Source organism: Pelophylax lessonae (assembly GCF_965119305.1).
Source record: "Pelophylax lessonae genome assembly, chromosome: 1".
Taxonomy (NCBI): Eukaryota; Metazoa; Chordata; class Amphibia; order Anura; family Ranidae; genus Pelophylax; species Pelophylax lessonae.
Window position 1 is genome coordinate 88,177,919 of NC_138768.1, and position 17,024 is coordinate 88,194,942.

The 17,024-nt window shown below is 43.7% G+C and overlaps 1 protein-coding gene across 4 annotated transcripts in view; it reads right to left on the reverse strand.

Moving 5' to 3' along the window:
• Window positions 1–453: 453 nt before the first annotated feature.
• The window catches only part of HMGCS1 (3-hydroxy-3-methylglutaryl-CoA synthase 1), a 367,459-nt gene continuing 350,888 nt past the window's right edge, over window positions 454–17,024 (reverse strand). For all 4 annotated transcript variants that reach the window (XM_082251656.1, XM_082251657.1, XM_082251658.1 and 1 more), the window contains exons 3-10: window positions 15,281–15,406; window positions 13,625–13,789; window positions 13,375–13,543; window positions 7,501–7,671; window positions 7,306–7,412; window positions 6,036–6,161; window positions 3,209–3,372; window positions 454–2,045 (exon numbers count right to left, since the gene is read on the reverse strand). In XM_082251656.1, the coding sequence (XP_082107782.1) occupies window positions 1,959–2,045; window positions 3,209–3,372; window positions 6,036–6,161; window positions 7,306–7,412; window positions 7,501–7,671; window positions 13,375–13,543; window positions 13,625–13,789; window positions 15,281–15,406 (1,115 nt within the window). In that variant the 3' untranslated portion in view covers window positions 454–1,958. The remainder of the gene's footprint in view (window positions 2,046–3,208; window positions 3,373–6,035; window positions 6,162–7,305; window positions 7,413–7,500; window positions 7,672–13,374; window positions 13,544–13,624; window positions 13,790–15,280; window positions 15,407–17,024) is intronic.

A 17,024-nucleotide genomic window follows, 5' to 3' on the forward strand; every position in this document is an offset into this window, starting at 1 on the left:
TCTAAAATAAATGAACATTTTTTTTTTTGCAGGGAAAAAAAAAAAAAGTGCATTTTTTTTTGGAGCCTGCCAAGCATTTCAGCCGGGATTTAACAGATCATGGGTGCAGTCCCTGGCTCCTGCAGACTGCCACTGTATCTGTCTGCTCGTGCTTTGTACGGGCAGGCAGTTAAATAATGTCAGAAAGACCTAATCACCTACCTCGAGTGCTCACTAGCACCCTGGAAGTTCATTGAGAACAAGCCGTAAGCTGCAATGACTGTCAGTACTTGTAGTTCATTCATCCATTCACAGATCTCTATGAATGAATGACGCAGCCATGTGGTGCTCTGCCTGTTCTTTTTAAATTGTGACAGAGGGTGTGGGGGAGAAGATCCCTGGTCTGCTGTCACAATGAGGGGGGATATCAGGGAAAGGCTGCAGGAGTGGGAACACCTTACATGTTTTACCCTAAAAATGGGTGGAACATGTAACCTGTTCCCAAAAGGTGAATTTATCCTTTAATGACCAATATTATTAAACTAGTCCACAATCAGCTGTACATGACATTGTACAAAAGTGTGAACTTACGTAAAGGGACATGTTGCACATATAGTTTATATCTGTTGAATGGTTACCAATTAAAAATAAAATTGCTTGGTATATTCGTTTAGTAGGGCTAAGTTACTGCCTTGACTTGGTCTTTACAAACAATTTTGGAACCCACCGGAGAGATCTTCCCCAAAGTCTGATATGGCTGACAGACCAATCTAGGTTTTTTAACCAAGATAATTCAATCATTGGCTTGAGTTCTACATATATTTATACTGAGAAAAAAAAAATAGGGACCCACGTAGGAAAAAATATGGTTTCATAAGCCCTCTAGTGGTTTCCACATAGAAATAGAGGAAGGCTTCCCCTAGTTTGTGACACTGCTGGCTCAGCTAAAAAGCCAAGCACAGTCGGTCAGCCTCAGCACATTGGGGTTCATATCTATGTTGAGGTCCTCTCGGCAGTAAAGACCCCACCTCATTCCATCCAATATGAAACAATCCATTTTCAGTTGCTCTTTCATAAAGGCTTAATTTATACAAATTGGCTTGTACTGGCCCTTCTATACAAAAACACATACAAAACAAATTTTACCAAAGTAAGAAGTAAATTTACATTCATTTTCTACATTATTTTTTACATACTAATAGGGTTGCAACCCAAAAGTTTAGCACCAGTGTGATCAGCAAAGCTTCTGCCTGGGGTGACGTTCCACAATTGCACATACAAAACTCATCAAGCCAGTAATGAGAAAATAAATACTGTAAGAGGTACATGGTTTGTGACTGCTAAAGTAAGTGCGTTTAAACAGTACATGACTGCTGTTCATCTACTGCAGACCGTAAGGTGTAAAGTGCTTCAAAATGACATGACAGAGGCAATCAATGCTACCACCTCTAGGGCAGAAAGTGGGCACACTGGAAAATCTACAGACTCTGTCCGAGATGAGCAAAAGTATTAGGAGCTTATATAATAAATCTGTGCAACAAGCAACGATATACTCAGCTTCTTCAATTTAGTGTAATCTGACCATTTAAAGAGGATTTCCGATTGGCTGTTTTGTTTAGCAACACTTTGCCACATTGACCTTAAACTTTCAGGCTTTCAACAAGGCAATAACCCACAGCAATCAATCAGAAAACTACTTATTTTTAGAATGGTCAGAGGAAATCTGGTAGGTTGCTTTACTTTTTACACCGCATTACATAAGCCTGACTGTGCGCTAAACAAACACATTAAGCATCTAATCCATTCTCCCCCCTTCCTTAAATTGTATAAAAAATTTTGAAGACAGGTGAGCTTTAAGCTCTCTTAGTATTTACAATAGTTATTTATAGCCCCTCTATAACCGTTCTATTTTCTGTAGCCTGTTTGGAAAAAGGTGCTGGCTGTCAGCGATGAAACGCGTAGATCCAGCGCAGTTCAGGTCAATGCTCTCCATTGCTCACGGAGATGGCCTCAGCTTCTGATGCTGTGGGGATTCTTGGCACTTTCTTAGCAGGACTTGGGAAGTGCTGTTGAACAAAAAGTAAACTCATGAGCAAGTTAACACAAAGATCACATAAAATATACAGTGTACAGAGTGACAGTAGGACTGAGAAAGACATGTACTGTAACAAGTATTGACATTATTGGCTCAGTCTAACAGCCAGTCAACCAGCATTTTCAAAAAGTACTTGTCAGTCTCCTTATTCTCTCTGACCAAATTCCCTTGTAAAGACCTCAGTTTAGGAAGAAGAAAAAACATTAAAAAAAAAAGGAAGATATAGAGTGCCTGAAATGGCCCAGTCATTGCCTGCTATTCAGCTTTCATAGGAAAAGGGGGAAACTCATGAAAACGTTCAACACAAACTGTGGATGCTAGCAAATTCTCTACTGCGTCTGAAATCTACAGCTATTTACAGCGGAGTTCCACCCAAAAGTGGAACTTTCGCTCATCTGCTTTCATCCCCCCCCCCCCTCCCCTGTGCCACATTTGGCACCTTTTAGGGGGGAGGAGGGGTACCCATTTTTTACATGTACCCGTTCCCCACTTCCGGGAGAGGGTGCCGCGGCACTGTCCCCCGGATGTTTGGCCTCCCTCCTCCTTCCCCCGCCGCTGAGCCAATCCGAATGCACAGTGGGCATGTGCATTAGGGTCCCGCCCGTGAAGCCGTAAGGTTTCACTGCCGGGTTCCCTCACCGGCAATGGCGGCGGCAGCAACCGACAGCTGATGGAAACATCGGCTGCGGTGCCGCCATTGCTGGACTCCAGGACAGGTAAGTGTCCTAATATTAAAAGTCAGCAGCTACAGTATGCGTAGCTGCTGACTTTTAATTTTTGGAGGGGGAGGCTGGAACACCGCTTTAAATCATAAGGACATCTGACAAACTCCTAAGAACTAAATTATATTTTAGGCACACTTCAACTGCAATCACTAAAAACAAAAACTAAACCCTCCAATCCTTTTCAGCCAAGGAAGTTTCCATCTTTGCCTCCGTTTGATCTTCAACTGGCATGATACTGCACATGTGATCAGTTATGATACCTTCTATTCGATGGTTTGACAGTTTTTAGAGCACAAGCTAATGGGACAGTTACATTTTTGAATGTAACTGGATTTTTGAAACCATTAGATCAATGGGTTTAGTTCCACTTTAAACCATCACCATATATTTTACAAACATTATCCCTTACCTCACTAGAATTGGTTGAATGGACGGATTCTAGTCCGGCCTCCAAGGGTCCATCATTTAGTAGAGAGCTACGTGCATAATACCTCCTGTGCTTCTCATCCACCCGCACCAAGTACCATGTACCAGCAAACAGGTCGTCCACTGAGCCCTGAGGTATGTAGCTTGCTGCAGGGGCAAAAGATATGGCAACAAGTTTAGCACAGGGGTGAAACAGTTCAGAAATACAAAAACATTAACTAGGATTTGATTTTCTTTTCCTCGATCTGTATTCTGTATCAGCTAAAAGAGCCACCTAAAGAGAACATCTCTATGGTCCAAAGAATAAAGATAAAAAACAAAACAAAAAAACACCTTTCCAACAAATTCGTATTCAAGTTATGTATAATTACATGTTTTTTGAGTAGGTTCTGCCCTATCTATAGCTGAAGATTCATTGGCTGAATGTCACATTTGTGCAGACTGGACACATTTTCCCCAAACAGATTAATTCCCATGATCGTCAGCTCCACCCAGTGGCCAAAATGCAGTATACTTTTTCTTAACTAGAAAATGTGAGAAAATTACCACATTTTGGTCACTAGAAGGAGCTGACAACCATAAGAATGAATCTAGAACAGAGAGGGAAAGGTCATTCAGCCTGCACAAATGTATGTGATACTCATCCAATAAAGGTTAATAAATAAACCCCTATGTATACAGATTCTGTTGCACATTTTATTTGTTGTAGCATAGTTTAACCACTTAAGCCCCGGAGGATTTGGCTGCTAAACGACCAGAGGGTATTTTGCGATTCGGCACTGCGTGACTTTAACGGACAATTGCGCGGTCGTGCGACGCTGTACCTAAACAAATTTGGCGTCCTTTTTTTCCCCACAAACAGAGCTTTCTTTTGGCGGTATTTGATCACCTGTGCGATTTTTTGATCACGCGCTATAAACAAAAAAAGAGCGTAAATTTTGCAAAAATAGCAATATTTTTCCCTTTTTTTTTATATGAAATTCCCCCAAAAAAAATGTAAAAATCAAAATTTTTTAATATTTTCGGCCAATTTGTTTTATGCTACATATGTTTGGTAAAAAAAAAATCGCAAAAAGCGTATTTTGATTGGTTTGCGCAAAAGTTATTGCGTTTACTAACAAAGGGAAAGATTTTTGTCATTTTTGTTGTTTTTTTTTTTAACGCGTAATGGCGGCGATCTGCGATTTTTTTTGCGGTACTGCGACATTGCGGCGGACAGATCGGACCCTTGACTGACATTTTTGACACTTTTGGGGTTACCAGTGACATTTCTACAGTAATCAGTGCTATATATATGCACTGTTACTGTAAAAATACACTGGTAGTGAAGGGGTTAACTTTATTTGAGAGGGAGGGGCTGTGTGTGTCCCTAGGGGCGTGATTCTAACTGTGATTGGCTGTGGCTTCAACTGTATGCAGAGTGATCAATGGATCTACATAGTAGATCCATGTGATCATCTCTCATACAGAGAGGAGAATGACAGGCAGCTTGTTTACACAAGCTGCCTGACTTTCTCCCTCTCCCCCGCCGATCGCAGAGTGGCCGGCGGCGATCGGGTCCGCCGGTCACACGCGCGGGGGGGTCCGTGACCACGCGGGAGCGCGCCTCCGGCGGCGCGCGCTCGCTCCCTAAACCCTCACAGGCGAGCGACGTAGACCTACGTCACTTTGCCTGTGAGGGGCTGACCGCCGCCGTAGATAGTCGTGCGGCGGTCGGCAAGTGGTTAAAGACATTGGGGTCCATTTCTTCTAAAAAAAAAAAAAACAAAAAAAAAAAAACAGTCACCTTTTTTAGGAATACTAGTATTCTACTTATCAATACCCCTTGCCTTCAGAAGCCCACAGGTATAACAGGGTTCCATTTAGCACATGGCACAGCGTGGCCTACAAAATCCACTGAGAAGCAATGGGTTTCCAAGGGCAACCCAAAACTGCCAATCAGCTGTCTGCAGTGAGATGTGGGTCTTTTGGTTGCTGTGCAAACAATAGCAGTTGGTGAGAGTTCTTGATCAGTAGTGGCAGGGCGAGTGTAGGGGGTTTATTACTTTGCCACAGACAAGTGCAAACAAATCACTGTCGGCAGCGTTACATAAAAGTTATTGTGAATACTCCTGAAATCCAAAGAGCAAGAGGTCCTTATTCGACAATTTTAAGAGGAAGTAAACTCCTCTTGTGTGTTCGTACCTATAGGCAAGCCTATAGGTACTGTAAATATCTCTTAAACTTGCACAGTTTAGAAGATATTTACTGTACACTGCGCCAATAATGTTATCACGGCATGCGCTCTGAAGGAACGGCCGCCAATGTAATTTCTTCAGGGCCTGCGACGTGACTGGTGGCTCCAGGCCAATCACAGCACCCGAGCCCGCCCGGGGAAGATGTCGGCCGTGTCAGGGGTGTGCAGGCTTCGTTCTAAGGTATTTCATAATTAGCTAGTATGCGATGCATACTAGCTCCTTATGCCTTTGTCTTAGTGTTTTTTTTTTTTCCCCGTTTAACTGGGTTTACAACCTCTTGGCTGCTGCTATACACTGTCCATAGATTCTGCAAAGATGCAATCCAACTGCTCTCAGGCCAAACTGTCCGTGGGGTGTTGCATAAACTTCTAAGGCAAGGGGAGGGTGCGGAGAACAAAGAGGAAGATTGCTAGTACTAGGGATCATCAGTGATCTCAACAGATAGTCTAACAAGTCAATAGGTAAAAGTAGGTAATTTTACAAATGAAACTTGGATCAATTAAAGTGCATTTTATTATATGACCAAGTTTACCCCTCCAATACACTTATCTGGAAAACATGGCGGACCCGTACCTAAATGATGAGTGTCTTCCCTTAGCTTCATGTTGTCAGCAAACAGGCTGGGGGAAACGTTTCTCCTGGAGTCCAGTCTTGCTTTCAGATCTGAAAGGCTGGATGTCAGTCTGTCCAGAGAGGAGCCTGGTGGATATGTACAAACACAATTCAGTTTACCTGACGGGAAACTTTAGTTTGTTTCTAGCAATATAATGCAAATAATTGTTATCAGTACACAAGACTTTCACCCTTCATTTTTATATTAGGCTGACAGTGAAAAGACAATTTTATGTATACATTTAGCGCTATGAAGTTCCTCCAGTGAGCTCTTCCTCTCTCTGCACTTGCCTATTAATGATGCCAATGATACCAAGAATTACAGTATACAAGACCTTCACAAATATCTTCATTTTATATTAGTTTGAAAGTGAAGGAGACAGCATACGGAGTACATTTTGTGCTTTGAGGTTCCGATCACCGTGAAAATATAAATCACTGGCCACAAAAAACCTTGGGGTTTTACCCCCCCCCCCCAAACTGCTAATGTAAAATATGTAAATGAGCCCTTACTGTTCTAAGGCTGCTTTCACACTGATGTGCTTGGGTTTAGAAGCACAGTGCACCTACGGCTTTCCTGAGGGTCAGCTGAGCTTTTCCATAGATTTCCATTACATCTTGTGGGTGTGGTTTCTGAAAAGCGCACCAAACTCACAGGATGGAATAGAAGGAAGTCTGTGGCTCAGTGCAGTTAACTTGCAGGAAAGCCAGAGGTGCAGCAGGTCAGTGTGAAAGCAGCCCAATAACCCTTTTTTAAAAAGGGTGCCCATTGCAAAAGTGCAGTGTAAAATGTTTATTACACTGACCTTTTCCTCTTCCAGCATTTGCTGGCATCGCTCTCCAGGCTTCTAGAAAGGTCCCAGGCTAAATGCACTTGGTATCACTCAGCCTGGGACAGGAGCCGCTTCTTCCTCCTCTTCTGGCTCCACGCACTCAGATGCTCTGGGATGGCAGGTCGGAAACCCGTTGATTACAATCTGGACTTGCTGATCCACCATCCCAGAGCATGGGCATGTGCTTCCATGGTTTGAGATCGTGGGCCACATCAGAGGGTGGGCTAGAGGTTGAGCACCCCTGTTCTAACCCTTCTAGATGCCACAAAGAAAATAAAGAGAGAGGAGGGTGCGGCTGGAGTAATATCAAGAGCTGTTAGTCTAGAAATTTTATCTTTTATAATGTATCAAACAGCACCGAGACAATAGCAAGTTTGCAGCAGAAGGATAAATCTTACCAGGCGTGGCATCTTGAGTAACTCTTATAGAGTACAATGTAGCAGCAAAGCCAGAGCCATATGAGAAGGCCCCAATCCTCTGTCCAGCCAGCTCCTGGGGAGAATGTCTGCAACAAAAAACAGCAGGTGAGACTTAGCAGCAAAACAATTTGTTTGCACCGCACATTAACATCCCTAAGAAGAGAGGGCACTCACTGAGCGATCACAGAGGCCAGGCAGCCATACACAGAAGGTGTGTACATGTTCCCGTTCTCCCGGGACACCAGCAGTGAGGCCTTTGTCTTACGATTGAACATCTCAGAGCTGGCCTTCAGAAAAGCCTTCTCCACATCTCGGTCAAAGTATGTGTCCTCCAGCTTTACATCCCTGCCAGAAGAAATCAGATCAATTAGACACCGGAATTTAAAACAAGCTTGCATTCCTTAGCTATATTTCACTACTTTCCCAACTGTCCTTTAACCCAATATATTAAGAAATGTTGTGTTGTGCCATCCTGTTAGCAGTTCTGGGCCCGCTCCTCCTGCCGATAGCTGATGCTCAGCTGCAATGGTGCAACACTTGATCTATGTCAAAGGCTAACACCGAGACAGAACCAGTGTCACCCCATGAGGCTGTGTGTGACAACTTGCAATGGAAGAGCCCTGGAGCTGCTGGGAGGTTATTATTATGCAATGTTTCTTGGCAACTTAGGACATAGAACAGCAGCGGGCTGTAAATTCGATCAGGATTAGAACACTTAGGCTTGCTTACATGAATGTGCTCCCTCTAGAGGCTGACAGTTGTCAGTGTACAGAATATGCTCATACTGACAGCAGCCACCTGCTGGTACTAGAATGAATAAAGGAAGTTTAAAGGAGTACAGAAAAACCTTGAATTACGAGCATAATTTGTTCTGGAAACATGTTTGTAATCCAAAGCACTCTTATATCAAAGCAAAATTTCCCCAAAAGTAATAATGGAAACTCAGATGATTTCTTCCACAAGTCCTTCAGTTTATAGTCTATATACAAAGATTATAGCAATGTGATAGGTTGTGTAACCATAAAATGTCCATCCACAATATGCAGCCTTCCCAAGGGGATTAGAAGCAAAATCTAGCAGAGCTACAGAATATAAGAGAGATGAGAGGCGCCTCTAAGTGTAGCAATATGGTTACACCTAATGAAGGTTCAACATTTAGCAACTCATACGGTTGATTAAAATAGGCACACCTAAGTATGCAGGCATCCGGGGTAAAGATTTCCACATAGACCATCTTCTGAACCACCAACTCTCACCACTGTACCACTGTCAGTCTGCAATTGTGACCGGGAAGAATAGCCTGCAGTAGAGTGATCTGAAAGTGAGGCTTTGAATCACTCGTGGAGTGCAGCGGGGAAGGGATGATGAAGATGGCTGTGCAGAGGATGGTCTATGTGGACAGCTTTACCCCAGATGCCTGCATACTTAGATCTGCCCGTTTTAATCATCAACCATGTGAGTTGCTAAATATTAAACCTTCATTAAATGTAACCATATTGCTACACTTTAGAGGCTCCTCTCTTCTTTTTTATACATGACGCTACTTGTATATCAAGTCAAAATTTATTTAAAAAATGTGCTGGTCTTGCAAAGCGCTCTCAAACCAAGTTACTCTCAAAACCAAGGTTTAAGGCTCGGTTCACACTAGGGCGACCTGTGAGGCGACCTGGTCGCCTCCCATAGGGAAGCTGCGGATCCGTTCTAATAGGAGCGACACAAGTCGCTCCGACCTAGAAAAAGGGTCCGGAGCTTCTTTGGGGCGACCAGGAGGCGACCTGCATAGACTTCAATGTTATGAAGTCCGTGGCGGCCGCTCCGAGGTCGCGGCGCGCTGCTCGCACCGCGACCTCGGAGGTCGCCACCCGAAGTAGCGTCGCGGTAATGTGAACCGGCGCCTACTGTAGTTCACTTTTATAAAAAATAAAAACATCCTTTTGCATGTAAAAAAAAAAAAAAAAAAAATGCATTTTATTTATTTATTTATTTTTTTTAAACGACCTGCAAAGCATTGCACACACAGAACTCTTTCTTTTACGTTCAAAAATAATAAAATGTTTCTGTATTCAGAACAAGTTGACATTACAGCAGCAAACTTAGCACAAGGTACTAACATCCAAAACAAATCAATCTTGTGACAATTATATAGCAGTCCTAGTTCAGACACCTGAAGCCGTAAAACAAGATACATTCAACGTGCCCTCAGAATGGTTTTCACTACAACTTAATGCACAAAAAAAAAAAAAAATTATATCACCCTGAAGACTACCAGTGTCCAAAAAGGTAGAAAAAGATAAAAAAAAGAGGAAAGAGGAGAAGCCAGGGGAAAGGGAGAATAAAAGTTAGGGGAAAACAGAAGGAGGTGAAGAAGAAAAAGAACAAATATGTACAAGAACACCATAGCCAGAGGACAGAAATAAGTCCCAAGGCCAGGACAAGGTAGGTTTGCGGCTCAAACGGGCGTGGCATGAAAATCGGGCAAAAAGCCTGAATATATATAATTCCATCGTTCCCGGCAGCCAAAGGGATGAGGGATGGAAGTGGGAGTGCGACCTCTTGCCATCAGGAACTGAGAGCCTCAAGGGGGTCTAGACGAGCCAGAGCAACCAGAGGAAGCTTGATGCCAAAAACAGAGAGAGCGGGCAAACCAAACCTCCAGGACGATCCGGGCTAGCAGGAGAGGGGGATCTCAGAGCAAAGCCATCTTGAGCGAGGAGTCTGAGCCGTAGCAAGAGGGCTTCTTACTCCGCGAAGGAAGACAAGAGTGCTGTCGATTGGCATGTGTGAAGGAGAAACGGAAGGGAAATTCCCATCTGTATTTTATCGCTTTATGGGTCAGAACCACCAGTAGTGGTTTGAGGGTTCTGCGTTTGAGACGTAAAAGGGAAGATGTCCCCAAACACTTGGATATCATGGCCCACGAGGGATAAAGTGGAAACTTCTCTAACTTTCTGCATCACCAGTTCCTTGGTTTTATAGTAGTGGGACCTTGGGGCTGAAAGGCCCGGTTAGAAGCCCTCTTGCTAAGGCTTGGACTCCTCTCTCAAGATGGCTTTGCTCTGACTGAGTTGCTGATTGAACAGACTCTGGCTGATCTGCTGCTTTCACAGCCACTACATTTCTGGCATTCAGATCCCATACACGGTCCTCCCCCATGGAGGACATGGATCAGCAGACTTTATCACAGGATTCTCAGCATTATTGGACCAGGGTCTGGCTAAAAAGGAACAGCAGGCCCTGTATGCAGAAATTCTATCTGCAAGATCTATTTTCCAGGTCATCAATTTTTGCCAGGGCTTGCTCTTATCGTTGTTGGAGACTCTCAATGCAAGCTGTATTTTGGTTAGTACCTCTAGCTTGGTCTTAATAGTGTCTATGGGAGCCCCCAGCCCCCGCAAATCTGCTTTGATAGTCGTAATCTGCTTCTCCATTTTTATCCAGACCCTGATCCAATAATGCTGAGAATCTTGTGAATAAAGTCTGCTGATCCATGTCCTCCATGGGGGAGGACCGTGTATGGGGTCTGAAACAGCCGGACTAACCAGGGAATGTAGTGGCTGTGAAACCAGCAGATCATCCAGAGTCTGTTCTAAGACAGTAAATCCTGGGGTGCAGCTTGTGAGTTTGCAGGGTCAGTGTTTCCAGAAAAACAGGCTCCATGTGGCATCGGCTGGGAAGGAGCAGTCGCCATCTTGGATGATGCCATCGAGGACCAGGTGGTCGGTGGCGGGCGAGAGCGGGCCTAGCACTTGTTTCCTACGGCCATGGGATTTAGCAGGGTCCTCCTGGGAGCTGTGGCAGCCCAAGACAAGAGGAAAAGAAGCCTCAGGAGCCCACACTGGGTGATCAGCTGCCAGCCTGGTGCTGGCCTTCAAGATCAAGCAGCCATCTTGGAACCCTGTCACAGCGGAAGATCGGGGAGTGTGGGGGCTGCTACAACAGTAACATGTTACACCCTGAACACAGGTGTATCAGGGTGTAACATGTTACAAAAGGTGAACTTATCCTTTAAAGTGTCAATTCACCTTTGCAGAAAAAAAAAAAAAAAAAAAAAAAAAAAAGGTGAGCCAACACTGAACACCCTCCCTGCTAGTACAGCCGTCAGCCCCCTCGCAGCCGATCCAGCCGTCCAAGGATTTGAATTTCAGAGTTTCTAACACAGAACATATTTATTCTGATTGGTCAGTGTGGGTTACAGTAATGGCACTGACCAACCATAATTGATCTGGTCCACACTGGAAGCACTGATGGAGAAGGGCAGGAATTTCAGATCCCCAGACTGCTGGATTGGCTGCAGGGGTGCTGACAGCTCAGCAACCCCGGAGGCAAGTACAACAGGAGCGGGGAGATGGTGTCTGGTGTTAGCTCACCTTTATATTTTTTATCCTGTAATGGTGGGTTAACCCTATAATCAAAGTATTGTGGGCTCTGGTGAATATTTGGGAGAAAGCAGATTATGGATATCTTCAGACATAAAGTGCTTTAAAAAGTCAGCAGAGAATGAGAAGAGCAGATAGGAGATACAAAGCATGCATACTGCAGCATTTTCAGGTACCACGTAGACCCGATCATCATAGTGCAGGTAGGCAGCTCTGACTGGTGACTGGGAAATTTACAGACAGCACATACAAGTATCAGTGTAGTGACTGTGCTACACAACTACCCCAAGTCTTGCAAATAGATTGTTTTGTAAAAAAAAAAAATTTTTGAACACCTATCAAAAAATCTCTATCTAATTCATACATATGATTTTCATTTTAAAAAACACACTCAATTTTGTTTTCCATCAAAAATAATTTACTATGGTTTGCAAAAACACTTCTGCAGCTTACAGAAATAATACAGTTAATTCTTCATACAACAAAAATCTGCATTCCTCACTTTTGTAACAAACCCAAAAAGTGAAGTTAAGTTTGCTTCTAATTTTTGGATAGTGGAGTGGAACAAAGGTGAGAGTCACCGGACCAACCCTGCACCCAGAACTACTGGTTTATAGCACACACACAGCCCACACATTATAAAGTCGTTCAATTTCTAGATGAACACAGCTGTTTTAGGCTTGCTGCTCATCCTCATTGTAGTACATGCACACTAGTCTGTGGCTTCTATAAAAGTAGGACTTGGGGGACTAAAAAAAACATAGCCTGTTTGGTTATACTGTCAAAACTACTACTACTCTAAAGTATAACTATAGGCGAAAACCTTTTTTAGTTTTGGATAGAGAGAGATTAGAACATGTCAGATAATTTTTTCTGTCTGTGGCAACCTCTCTTTTTACCGTTCTCACCAAGAGTGAAAGTAAAAGGAAATTCCAAAAGAGGAATAGAGAGCACATTTCCAATGGGGACCTTAGTTCTGGTTACAACCAGGGATACCCTCACTTTGAAGAAATGTCCTTGCATTTCCTCTTGGTTATAGGACAAGAAATAAAGTGAGATCTCCCCAATTGGAGGGGGACGCATAAAATAAATAAATAAATCTTGCATGGGTTATACCCCTGCCTTAAGCCTCGTACACACGCACCAATTGTTGGCCGACCGATCGGCCGTCTTTTGTCCAGTGTTGTTGTGTTGGTTGGAATGTGCTCTAGACTGCACACAAATTTTGTCGGCCAACAACAACCAACTGCAGAAGTGATGTCATGTTCTGGTTTACTTTCCGTGTGTTTTTTCTTCTCTGAGCATGCCCAGTCTTGCTCATCAGATTTTTGTCTGCCGAAATCTGTACTTACTGAAGAAGAACAATCGGCCGTTCTGTTGACGGCCAACAAAAATTTTATAGCATGCACACCAGATTTTGTTCAGCCGAAAAGTCGCAGTCGGTTGTCGGAAGCATCATACTAACAAGCCGACAATCGGCCAATCGGACGTTGGCCGAAAATTCACGGCCAACAATCGGTGTGTCTGTACGAGGCTTTACTCCATTCCAAATAAAAGCTTCTGCCTTTAGTTCTAGTTCAAGTGTGTTGAAAGTAGTCCTTGCAGTGGAGAGGGTTGTCACTACTGGGTGTTATTTATCCTTACAATAAATTACATAATAATGAACTCTTACCGGAAGGAGTCCAAGCCAGTATATATGCCACTTTCGGTGTCTGGGGTGGAGTCACTAATGAAATCATTGAGCAATAAGCGTGCAAAAGACTTCTGGACCAGCTTGCAGTATGGAGAGTGAAAGATCATGAAGCCAAAATCTTCCAGGGTGAAAGGTCTATCGTTCCCCTCTGAGAGAGATAAATACTATATTAGATTCTTGAATATCTATAGAAAGGAAGGCATGGAATAATGGGCAGGAAACAACCAACCTTTCTGCCATTGTGCTTTGATCTTCCTGCGGTAGGTGGAATAGCAGCGGTCCAGCGCACTCAGGTAGCACTGGATGGATAATTTCCCATCCACAACAGGATACTCAGACACCATGTCAGGCTTGTAGAAGTCGTAGGCATGCTGCATGTGTGTGCCACGTAAACCTATTAAAAGGTATGGAAAAAAAATGTAAGCCATCTGGAAGGCAGACTGTAAAATAAACCTCGATGACCTTCTACCTACTAGAAAAGCAACAAACTGTTCATCACATAAAATTCCCAGAAGAAAAATTTTGGTCCAAACATGAGATTCTACAGAGCATCATCTACTTGTACTGCTTTCCCTATGCAACTAAAGAGACACTGAGCACTTCAAAGCATAAATTACATTTTATTGGAGATTATTACTTCTTACAAGGAAGCATTGATACAATTTCTCAGGAAGCCAGCTGTGATATTTCAAGGGCATGTGTCAATAAGTAAAATGCAGCTTGAATTTGAAATCAGTCGGAGATGCTTCTTAGATCATTTAAGGCCTCCTACACAAGGCGATTACATCCGTGCCCCATGCAGGGCTGTGCTTTGCCGACACGGGGATGCACATGTGTTACATGCATTCTTGTCCCGGCAGTCCCATTGTTGTCTATTGGGGCTAAGTGGCTACACAGACACAGTCAGGCTCCGTTTCCACTATTGCGACTTGTTGTGTGACTTGACACGTCAAGTCGCACAGCAAGTCAAAAGCCATTCATTTCAATTTGGCCCTTTTAACTGCTGCGACTTGAAAAATAGTTTGTGCACTACTTTTGGGCCGACTTCAGTGCGACTTCCTTCTATAATGAGGGACAAGTCGCACTGAAAGCCGCAAACAAGTTACACTACAAAGTCGCGCTAGAAGTAGCATGACTTTGTAGCCGCAATAGTGGAAACGGAGCCTCACTGCATCCTAATATTACATCCACGTGGGTGGGTGTCCCTGAACTCACCCTGGATGCAGTTGGGGCTGTGCACCTACATCCACATGGATGTCATTCATCTTGGGACACAGCTGCTGTGTCCATGCAGCCACTACATCCTAATAATGGGACTGCCGGCACAAGGATGCATGCAACACTTGTGCATGCCTGTGCCAGCAAAACACAGCCCCGCATGGATGAAATTGCTCTGTGTGAACAAAGCCTTTCTGAAAAGCTAATTTGGCCTCTTCCCAAGTTGCATTACCTGCTCTAATGTTTTAAGCTGCTTCTGGATTCCCACCATCTTGTATAGGGAGAGAAGCAGTTGGAAAGTGAGCAAAAGCGAATCAACATACTAAATGTTAATAGGGGCGCCCTAATAAAAAGGAAAATTTATTATTTTTTAAACCACTAATGCAACAGTGTATTTGTGCAGAAACCCGCAAATATAAGAGCGCAATTGTCAAATTTACTGACACCACAAACTCCTGCACTATACGTTACATTCCCAAGACCGACGAACTCTGTATACAGTATTCTACATTTATACCAATAGGATTTTATTTACAGGATTGTAGAACGTGTTTGTTTGCTAGTCAGTAATAAATTGAGAAAGTTATACTCTGCCCTTTCCGGCACTTATACCAGCACAGTTCTTCTGTATACACAAGATTTTTTTTCCCCATATAAAACCACTAACCTCTTTCTAAAACAAGAGTGGCATTTGGACCCACAAGCATGGCAACAGCTCCGGCTCCACCAGTTGGCCTGGCACTTCCTGTGGCGTACACAGCAATGTCTCCAGCGACCACCAATGCATAGCGTCCTGTAAGAAACAGAGCACATAGTTACATAGTTAGTGAGGTTGGAAAAAAAGACACCAGTCCATCCAGTTCAACCTATGATGTGTGTGTGTGTGTTTGCTTTTAACAGTACATTGTATACCCCTGTATGTTGTGGTCTCTAAGGTGTCCATCTAACAGTTTTTTTGAAACTATCAATGCTCCCTGCTGATACGACTGCTTGTGGAAGAGAATTCCACATCCTTACCGCTCTTACAGTGAAGAACCCCTTACGCACTTTAAGGTTAAACCGCTTTTCCTCTAGTTTTAGTGAGTGGCCACGTGTCTTATTGCATCTCCTTTCTCTGAATAGTTTGTTCCTTATGCTAGGGTCGCCAGTACAGAATTTGTACATTGATATCATATCCCTCCTCGTCTCTTCTCCAGAGAGAATAGGTTCAGTGCTTGTAGTCTTTCCTCATAGCTGATGTCCTCCATTCCCCTAATTATTTTTGTTGCCTTTCTCTGGACTCTTTCCAGTTCCAGCACATCCTTCCTGAGGACCGGTGCCCAGAACTGGACAGCATACTCCAGATGTGGCCGGACCAGAGTCTTGTAGAGCGGGAGAATAATCTCTTTATTTCTGGAGTGAATCCCCTTTTTTATACATCCCAGTATTCTGTTGGCTTTGCTTGCAGCGGCTTGGCATTGCATGCCACTGCCAAGCCTGTTGTCCACCAGTACCCCCAAGTCTTTTTCCATCCTAGACTCACCCAGAGGTTCCCCCCCCCCTAGTGAGTAGCTTGCTTTCTGGTTTTTGGCCCCCAAGTGTATTACTTTACATTTTTCAACATTAAACCTCATCTGCCATGTAGTTGCCCACCCAGTTATTTTGTTCAGGTCCGCTTGCAAGGTTTCCACATCCTGCATAGAAGATATTGGCATGCCTAATTTAGTATCATCTGCAAATACTGAGATTGTGCTAGATATCCCCTCCTCTAGATCATTTATGAATAAATTAAACAGGATTGGTCCCAGGACCGAACCCTGGGGGACCCCACTTTCCACACCCGCCCAATCCGAGTACTCCCCATTAATCACCACCCTCTGTACTCTCCCCTGGAGTTAATTTATACCAGTCAATCATCGTCTCCATGAATTACAATTCTTTATGACAGCGCAGACATGCAACACACAGGGGCATTCCCTGTTTTATCAAATACTAAAGAAAAAAAACATTTTTTTATTTACAAGCTAAAGCCAATGAGTGGTTCTTTGGCATGAGACAATGTGAAAGTGGTCTCTAGTCTAGTAAATTCATGAAACCAGTAACTTGGATTGATGGAAAAGAATTTAGAAAAAATGAATAAATTTAAATAAAAAACATGGGTTAGAGCCGGTTCACACTAGCGCGACTTGTCAGCCTGACAAGTCGCGCTCCGTCGCGGTCCATTGACCGCTACAGGACCCGTTCTAATAGGAGCGACACAAGTCACTCCGACTTAGAAAAAGGGTCCTGTACTATTTCGGGGCGACCTCAGAGCGACTTGCATAGACTTCCATTATGTGAAGTCCCTGCAAGTCGCTCCGAAGTCGTGGTGCATGGTAATGCACAAGTCGTCCCCGAAGTAGTAAGGAGTCGTGTCGCCTCAGTGTGAACCG